This window comes from Chenopodium quinoa, unplaced genomic scaffold, assembly GCF_001683475.1.
Source record: "Chenopodium quinoa cultivar QQ74 unplaced genomic scaffold, ASM168347v1, whole genome shotgun sequence".
NCBI lineage: Eukaryota > Viridiplantae > Streptophyta > Magnoliopsida > Caryophyllales > Amaranthaceae > Chenopodium > Chenopodium quinoa.
In genome coordinates, this window is record NW_018742487.1 from 275,801 (window position 1) to 284,936 (window position 9,136).

General features: G+C 35.0%; 1 protein-coding gene across 3 annotated transcripts; it reads left to right on the plus strand.

The window, feature by feature from the left end:
* Positions 1-2,390: 2,390 nt before the first annotated feature.
* Positions 2,391-8,809, plus strand: LOC110719799 (protein NLP4-like). 3 transcript variants are annotated; one of them, XM_021898779.1, is made up of 6 exons: positions 2,391-2,926; positions 3,756-4,829; positions 5,240-5,290; positions 5,372-5,936; positions 6,286-6,645; positions 7,450-8,809. In XM_021898779.1, the coding sequence occupies exons 2-6, from the start codon at positions 3,921-3,923 to the stop codon at positions 8,328-8,330; spliced, it is 2,766 nt and encodes a 921-aa protein (XP_021754471.1). In that variant the 5' UTR covers positions 2,391-2,926; positions 3,756-3,920; the 3' UTR covers positions 8,331-8,809. The 3 variants fall into 3 exon arrangements, with proteins under 3 accessions (XP_021754471.1, XP_021754472.1, XP_021754473.1); XM_021898780.1 differs by having other exon boundaries at positions 3,759-4,829; XM_021898781.1 differs by having other exon boundaries at positions 2,392-2,926; positions 7,453-8,809.
* Positions 8,810-9,136: the final 327 nt, after the last annotated feature.

A 9,136-nucleotide genomic window follows, 5' to 3' on the forward strand; every position in this document is an offset into this window, starting at 1 on the left:
TTCGCCGAACTTAATTTAATTTTGCTGAACTTAATCCCTATTCTCTTCACTTTATTCAAATAATATTTAGTAAAGATAATAAGTTTAATTTTTTTTTTTTTAAAATAAAATAAAATAAAAAAGTTAAGTTCAACAAAAACAAATTTAATTCTATAAAACTCTTCAACTTTAAAGAATAAATATAATAGAGAAGAGAAGGTATTGGGTGCGGCAAGCCGCACCAAACAATTCGTGCGTCAAGTATATATATGATATGCAATATTTAATATAAGATATGTATTATTTGATAGAAGATATGTACAACTTGTTGGAGGATATGTGTTATTTGATAGAAGATACGTACAGTTTGTTGTAGGATATATATTATTTGTTATAGAATATGTAGTATTTGATAGAGGATATGTACAATTTATCTTTGATAGAGGATACGTACAATTTATTACATGATATGATGTAATATTTGGTGGAGGATATGTGTTACTTGATAGAGGATACGTACAGTTTATTAAAGGATATGTAGTATTTGATAGAGGATATGTACAATTTGTTGGAAGATATGTGTTACTTAATAGAGGATACGTAAAGTTTGTTGGAGGATATATATTATTTGATAGAGGATATGTACAATATGTTGGCTTACTTGTTGCTTTTGTTTGTCGATTTCATCCTTTTGTTGGCTGATATGCTTCATTTGTTGGCTGATATGTTCAATCTGTTAGTTGATATCTATCTTTCGTTGACTGATATGTTCATTTTGTTGGCTGATATGCTTCAATTGTTAGCTGATATGTTCCTTTTGTTGGCTGATATACATAATATCATATCCTGTTATAGAGGATATCATCCAAATTATAGAGGATATCATCCAACTTATAGATGATATCATCAAACTTTGTTATAGATGATTTAATCTAGACAATATAATTTATTTTATAATAATAATTAAAAGGTCAATAATGGCGGAACCACCATTGAAGGTCCCGTACTAAGCTCATGGGTATAACATAACATGCTCATTTCTCAACCAAAATACATGCATTTGTTATCAAAACGCTCACAATTCAACATACAATCACATAGGACAATCAATTTCAACAATAATTATACATCACACAAGAAAGCCCCAAATCGATTTTTTTGGGCATTTTTCGAAATATCCAAGAATCTCAAGCAATTATCAAGCCAATTCAAGCATAAATCATGGACAAATATAATCAACAATCAACGAGTTTCTCGCCGTCGACGATATCACCGCCAATAACAACACCGTCAATGGGAGCGATCATTGGTATAAAGCAAAAACCCGCTGGACTGATGAAACATTTGGTCAGACTGGACTGACGCAATAGTTTGTGAATAGAGAATCTATAAAAATAAGCTTTAATTAGTAAAATATTTTAAGTTCTAAAAAATTTTAAATTTTGTAAAAATAATTTAATTATAGTAAAAATAATATCGATTTAGTAAAAATAATTTCACTACAACAAGATAAGGTGAAGAGAACCATGCCTTAAATTATTTTTTACTCAAATTAAATTATATATGTTGAGCTTAAATTATTTTTACTAACTAAAATTTACTTTAACCGATTTGTTATTAAGATTGTTCTTTGAAGTTACTGATTTTAACTGATTGAAACTTATTTTTATTAAAATGAATTTTGCTGAGCTTATATTTTTATTGAGCTTAACTTATTTTTGTTAAATTTAGCATATTTTTTATATTATTGAATTCCTTAATTCACTTTTCTTCGAAATTCTAATGAGATATTGGCCTAGATGCCTAGTGGATATGATTGAAGACTTGTGTACAATAGGTTGTAGTTTTAGATCCCCTACCCTATTTGTTGTTTATGTTGCTTTTTGACTCATTCATACAAAAAACTTAATTTTTCTACAAAAAGACCGGACTGCACCAAAGACCGGAAATTAAAATTCAAGAACCAGAGTCTGGGCTAGTTTTGCTTGGCCCGCATTCGAACTTAACCAGTTTTAGATTTTTTTTTTTTAATTATTTATATTACATAATGGAAAAAAGAAGTAATAGATGTAAGGAAAATGATTGTTTAAATAACTAATTGATCATTTAACACTCCGTACAATTATTCAAAGTACTCCATATAAAATAGCTCACAATATAAATTTAGTTATAACATTACAAGAAAACCGGTTCGATTTAAGATCAGATTTTTAGAAGTTTTGGACCAAATCGAACTAAAGACCGGTTATAAAATTTCATTAGCTTGGACATCGAATCAGTTCTCTCGATCTAATTTGGTCTGTTTTTTAAACACACCTAAATATAGGTGTAAAAGACAAATAAGACTTTTATATGGAGACGAATTGAATAACCCATCATTCTCCCCTATCTCTTGCACAGTTGTACTTTATATTTCCATGTGATTCATACACACAACACACCCATATGCACACATTCACACAAACACCAGTTGCACACCAGAGCAGTAGAGATACACCACAAAACTGAATTTTGTTTTCTGGTTGACTTTACAGCGTGAATCCCAAGAACCCCCAAAAGGTAGGTCCCACCATCCTTCCCATTGGAGCTGCTCCTACGGAGAATCTTCGCTCCTCCCAAACCAACCACACTTTCACAGGAATCATCTCTTCCTCCTTTTCTTTCTCTTCAAACAACCCACTTCAGAAGAGAGAGAAATTTTCTTATTTTTTTTACCTTTATTTACTCTTCATTTTGATTTGGCAAAAAGAAAATAAAAAAAAAAGGGGTCTCTAATTTTCTCTTTTTTTGGGTTAAAATTATAATAATGATTATTATTGTTGGGATTTTTTTAGTTATATAGCCAATATAGGTGGTGTTTTTGCATCAACATTTCTGACAATTTCTTGAGGCTACTTAAAAGAAAAGAAAGATTGTACCACATTTTTTTGGGCCTAGTTTTTTTCAGGTATCTTTTCATTCCCTACTAATTTTAGTAACTTTGCTGTTTGTATATTGCTTTTCATTGAGCTCCTTTTGTTATTTTTATTCAACAACCTTAATTTGGGTCAAATTTGGTTTCATTGCCTATCTATCATGTTGTTGGATTAATATTTTCGAATGGTAACTAGCTTAGTTGGTCAAGTCATGTCATCGGAATAATACCCAAGAACTAAGATCAAATCCCGTCTATCTTTGTTGATGGCTCTATGTACTCCAATTAAAAAGACAAAAGATGTGTTAATTTCTGATTCAATGATTTTAGCAAGATTGTAATGGGCTGCTACTTTTGTTAATACTTTTGTTCTTGTGCAAAGGCTTAATAAAGAAGCTGTCAAATAAAAAGTGTTGTTCATGCCAACCCAACTTTGAAAGATTCTGTAAAGATTGTATTTTTTTTTTTTTTTTAACTTATGTATCAGATTCTTCTGATATTTTTCCACCCTTAATTGTAAGTTGGTTTGGTCCAAGTTGTTGGAAAATATTTCTGGGATTCTCAGATTTGGTGGGGTTTTTATTCCTTTGTGAATTTGATGGGTATTTTTCATTTCTATTCTAAGTTATGTCATCAGTTAGCTTCTTTGACTGATGATGATATTGGATACAGAATGAACTTTTAATGAAAGTTGTGACCAATCTCAAAGGAATGAATTGATTCTTGTTTTTTTCTTAGTGGTTGAGTAATAACTAAGGATTTATTAATAAGTATTCGATTCCTATGAATGATTTTTATTTGATTCTTTTATGTGAAGTTCTTTAATTGGTAATAATTTAATTGGACAAATCTGGATTCTCAGCAGGCTAAGTTAACATTATAATTTTCAAGGGACGACGAAATCTTGGAAATGCTTATCTCTTATTGAAGAACATCAGCTTCTGTTTTGAGTTAGTGAGTGGGGGTATATTTTGTTTGATAAGGCTTCTTGGAACTTTGTAGAAGAAGTGGGGTTTTTGGCTGATAAATGGATGATGCAGTTTTCCATTCTAGTGTAGCAGTTGGAGCTCCATCAAGTTCTGCAATGGAACTTGATTATATGGATGAGCTCTTGTTAGAGGGATGTTGGTTTGAAGCATTTGATGGCTCTAATTTCTTTCAGCAAAATGTTTCGACTTCTGGTGCTATATTTGATTCTTCGTATCTATGGCCGATGCTAGAGGTGACAGATGAAAAATCGAGCATGAACTCATCACAGAAAAGTGGCCATCAAGCGAGGGAAACTTCCGAAATGGTTGATAATTCACCTCTAGTTGATACCCAAATGGGAGCTCTAGTCAGCATGTCTAATGGTCAGGGTTTGGTTAATATTGCTACTGATTCAAATCAGTTTGACAAGTTCTGTGATGAAGGTTCTGAGCTCAACAAACTGTTGTGGATCAAGCCAGGGTTAAATAAAGCAGCATCTTCTGTAATGGAAAGGTTGTTTAAGGCTCTTGGCTACATAAAAGATTCAGCAAAAGGCAAAGATCTTCTCGTCCAAATATGGGTGCCGGTTGTTAGGGGAAGTACTCGTATTCTGACCACTGTTAATCAACCTTTCTCAATCAACTCTGGCAGCTCACAACTTGCTAGTTACAGAAACATTTCTACCAATTATGAGTTTGCAGCAGAGGAAGACTCCTGTGTGTCAGTAGGTTTGCCTGGGCGGGTTTTCTTGGGTAAAGTCCCTGAATGGACTCCTGATGTTCGATTCTTCAGGGTCGATGAGTACCCACGAGTTTCTTATGCTCAGCAGTGCGATGTGCGTGGGACTCTTGCTCTCCCAGTTTTTGAGCAAGGTAGCAGGAACTGCTTGGGTGTTATTGAGGTTGTCATGACCACTCAGAAGGTCAACTATCGACCTGATCTTGAAAGTGTCTGCAGAGCTCTCGAGGTTAGTTGTCTCCATTTATCTTCATTAATGTGCTGTTTCATTAAGTCTTTGTTTTTTTGTGGATTTTACCTAAGCAACAATGTTTTGGAAGGTGACTAGATTTCCTTATGAGAGTTGTCTTATAACTAGTTACTATAATTTCTTTTTTCATCTTTTGTCAGAAATGTATCCTAAATTTGAGCAGTGTTCTGACTTGATTGTGAGCAACCTTTTCAAAAGTTGTATTAACTTACAATTTTTCTAAACCAGAAATTGTTGTCAAATCACAATATATTTTGTGATCTGTGTAAATGAAGTAACATAACCTGGATGATAAAAAGGTCACAAGTATTCCCTTTTTCCCAACCCCTTCCCGGTTTCCCCCTTGCTATGACAAATATGATCTTAACTATTTACCCTGTCCTTCTCAGGCTGTTGATCTTCGAAGCTGTTCCGAAATTCCAGGTCCTCAGAAATCAAAGGTAACAATTGTAAACTCTTTGGATGAAGTACAGTTGATTATTGATAAATTATTTTAATGAGCAGAATTTTCTTCATATCAGGAGTTCTGCAGTTCATACCAAGCTGCCTTACCAGAGATCCTGGAGGTAATAAAATCTGCATGTAGTAGTCATGGGCTTCCTCTAGCCCAAACCTGGGTCCCATGCATCCAACAAGGCAAAGAGGGGTGTCGACACTCTGATGAGAACCTTTCCCGCTGTGTGTCCACCGTTGATTCTGCTTGCTTTGTTGCTAATCCTTATATGCAAGACTTCCATGAGGCTTGCTCGGAGCACCACTTATTTAAAGGCCAAGGTGTTGCTGGGAAGGCATTCATGACAAATCAACCATGCTTCTCAGAGGACATAACAACTTATTCTAAGACGGAGTATCCACTTTCACACCATGCTAGGATGTTTGGGCTTTGTGCTGCTGTTGCTATTCGCCTTAGGTGTATCTACACTGGTAATGCCGACTTTGTGGTGGAATTCTTCCTGCCTACTAATTGTAGGGATCCTGAAGAGCAAAAGAAAATGCTTACTTCACTTTCAATCATAATACAACGGGTTTGTAGGAGCTTGAGGGTTGTCAGTGACAAGGAGATAGAGCAAGAAACATTAATGCTGAGTAAGCCCCTCTTTTTTTGATTGATTTTTACATAACTGAAATATGTTTTCTGATTAAGAAGCTTTTACTGCTTCAAATCATTTCAAAGTGATTTTTTTTCTAGCCTACTAAAAAATTTGCTGATTGTTGATTAAGCTGATCCTTTGACAAACTGTTTTTTTTTTTTGCTGGTTGTCTAGTGTTTTATTTGCAGTTTTCTAAATGTACTTACTTCGAGTTAAAGTATTATTTGACAATGAAAACGTATTTGGTTGATTAAAGTAATACAAAGTATTTGACAATGAAAATACTGATTTTTACTGTCCGAAGGTGAAGAGAACACATCCTAACAAAGTAACTGTGATTTCAGATGATTCACTCCATAGGAATAAGGTGTTAAAGGTGGAAGATACTGTGTCAGCTTCGTCTCAGGAAGAGTCGTGTGGGACTGCTCTCCAGGAAAGAGAGAGAACTAGAAGTCTCTCAGTTCCTCAAGAAGATCAACAAAGGGAGGTTTTAGCTGGGAAAGTGTTGAACCAGCATCCGCCACAATCCTACATGAAGGGAAGTCCAGGCAGTCTAGATAATTCTGCAATTGGTGATGGGAGTTTCTCAACTTCTGGAAAACCAGGGGACAAAAAGAGGGCCAAGGCAGAGAAAACTATTACATTGGAAGTTCTTCGTCAGCATTTTGCTGGCAGCCTAAAGGATGCTGCAAAGAGCATTGGAGGTATGCTGTTATTTCCTTTGAATTTGGATGGTTGAAACCCATTAATCAATTTTTCTGAAAATTTGGTTGAAACAATCATGCATAAATATATTTATAATACAGGTGATGAATTTGAATAACTAGGAGTACTATGTTGGGGGAAAATTCGAGCATTGTGAACACCAATTAGGCTCTTGTGTTTTGAAGTGCTAGACTAGTTTTGAGGTGTTGGAGTGGACTCTGAGGATTAGGTCACTTAGGTTAGTTAGGTGTAGTATGCTTGCCTGGGCAAAACGTTAGGATCTCTCCTGCATAGACAAATGAAGTAGGTTCGTAAAGTTTTAAGCAAGAGAGTGAAAATCTGGCAATATTTCTAATTTTTAATAATTGACAAGAAAAAGATTCAAGGAGGAAATCAGATAAAAAGATAGAACTATCAGTTTGACTGTTTGAAGAGTCAAATCACCATTGAAAGTACTTCAAGAGTTAAACTTTTAAGAAGCATACAGTCCAACCTCTTCTTTCTCTTTTAGTTACTCTCTTTGGATGAATTTCTAACAATTATAATATAAACATAGAAACATGAGGGTTGGAAAATGTTTCTGCTAATTCTACATTAACTGATTTTTAAAAATTCTTTGGATGTTGCAGAGTAGTGATGCTACAATGGTATTTTCCCACCAATCTATACTAGTTAGAGCTAAGACATAGTATATTTGAATCTCCTTAAATCATGTTTGACGCTTGGATCCACTTTGAGGTCTTCATACATTGTCCGCTTAGAGCTTACAGCTTATATAAAATCTAACTATTTTTTTTCTGTAGCAGTCTGCCCTACCACTTTGAAAAGGATATGTAGGCAGCATGGGATCAAACGGTGGCCTTCCCGAAAGATAAAGAAGGTTGGTCACTCTTTACAGAAGCTTCAAGTTGTGATTGACTCAGTTCAGGGCACCTCTGGTGCTTTGCAAATTGGCTCGTTCTATTCAAACTTCCCCGACTTGGCTTCCCCAAATTTCTCAAATACTAGCCCCTTTTCAAATTCTAAGCAAACTGATCCTCCGCAACAAACAAAGGAGCTCGAGGGTACTGCTACATCAAAATCTCCCACGTCCTCCTGCAGCCAGAGTTCAAGCTCAAGCCAGTGCTGCTCATCCGGGGCTCAGCAGCAGCCTTCTACAGGTAATAAAGCCTCTGGTAAGCAGGATCCTCAAGCGGGAATTACCTTGCGTGAAGGTGCTTTAAAACGAACAAGAAGTGAAGCAGAGATTCTTCGCACTCCTAATCAAAATGCTGCAAACAACACATCAAGGTCCCTGAGCCAAAAATCTCTGATTGAGCTGCAAAATAATATTGATGATCGTCCGCGTGTTCCAAAATGTGGGGTCCAGATGATCCAAGTAGATGATTCTTTGAGGGTCAAAGTCACTTATGGAGAGGAGAAGATCAGATTTCGCATGCTTAGGAGTTGGGGGTTCAAATATTTAGTGCAGGAAGTAGTTAAGAGATTCCATATAGGTGAAATGAGCGGTTATCAGCTGAAATACTTAGATGATGACTCCGATTGGGTGTTGTTAACATGTGATGCAGATTTGGAAGAATGTGTTGATATAAGTCAATCATCTCAGCGGCAGACTATCAAGCTCACTCTCCAAGTCTCTCATAGTCATTCAAGAAGTTCTGTTGCAAGCAACGGCCACTTATGACAGTTGCCACCCACATAAGAAGTCGATGTATGTATTAGTGTTGAGGCTTTGGTAGCTTAATGTAGTTATTGGATTTCCAAAGAAACAAGATAAAAGCAAGACAAGCAAAAAAGGAAACCGTCTCATGAGAATTTTCGTTCTCAGGGTTGCTGCTGGATGGAACGGCGAGTAGATGTTAAGCTGAATCACAATATTCTTGTAGCAATTTTTATCATTAGTCTGTAATATATGATACCTCATACATTCAAAGCAAAAGCATAAGCATATAAAGCTTTATAGGTATGAAGGTCATAGTTACCAAATTTGTTGTATCTTTGCCTGTATGTTTTTATTTAAGGCAATGAACCTTGATATGCTCTCAGCAAACTGTACCATAAATTTCCTCAAATTTTCCCTATATTTTTAATATTATTATTTTTTTATGAAAGTAGACTGTACCATATGTTTTATAGATTGTAAAGTATAATGTTTGAAGTTTATGTTGAGCGTATTCTATATGAAAAGTACATTACGTTTTGTAGAATACTCCAGTAGATGGCATGCATTTGATGCATAATAATATAATAGTGATTGAAATTATTAGTAAGGATAGAAAATAATTAGTGTATACTTATGGAGCATATGCACATACGGAGTGTTCCGTAGTACTATCTTTTATTGTACTCTTGTTTGAAAATCCTAGATCCGCCATTATTTTGAGTCCGTTTAAGCTTATGGAGCATCACATGGCAACTATCATTATTAAGTATATAATTTCCTTTATTCCAAATACCCACCTCCCAAGTTCCAACTCAAAAAGAGAATAT

Excerpts from the sequence above, each read along its gene's own strand:
- LOC110719799 (XM_021898779.1), top strand. The coding sequence starts at position 3,921 with ATGGATGATGCAGTTTTCCATTCTAGTGTAGCAGTTGGAGCTCCATCA. Across the intron at positions 5,291-5,371 it reads CAGGTCCTCAGAAATCAAAG|GAGTTCTGCAGTTCATACCA; the intron begins GTAACAATTGTA and ends TCTTCATATCAG. Across the intron at positions 6,646-7,449 it reads TGCTGCAAAGAGCATTGGAG|CAGTCTGCCCTACCACTTTG; the intron begins GTATGCTGTTAT and ends TTTTTTCTGTAG.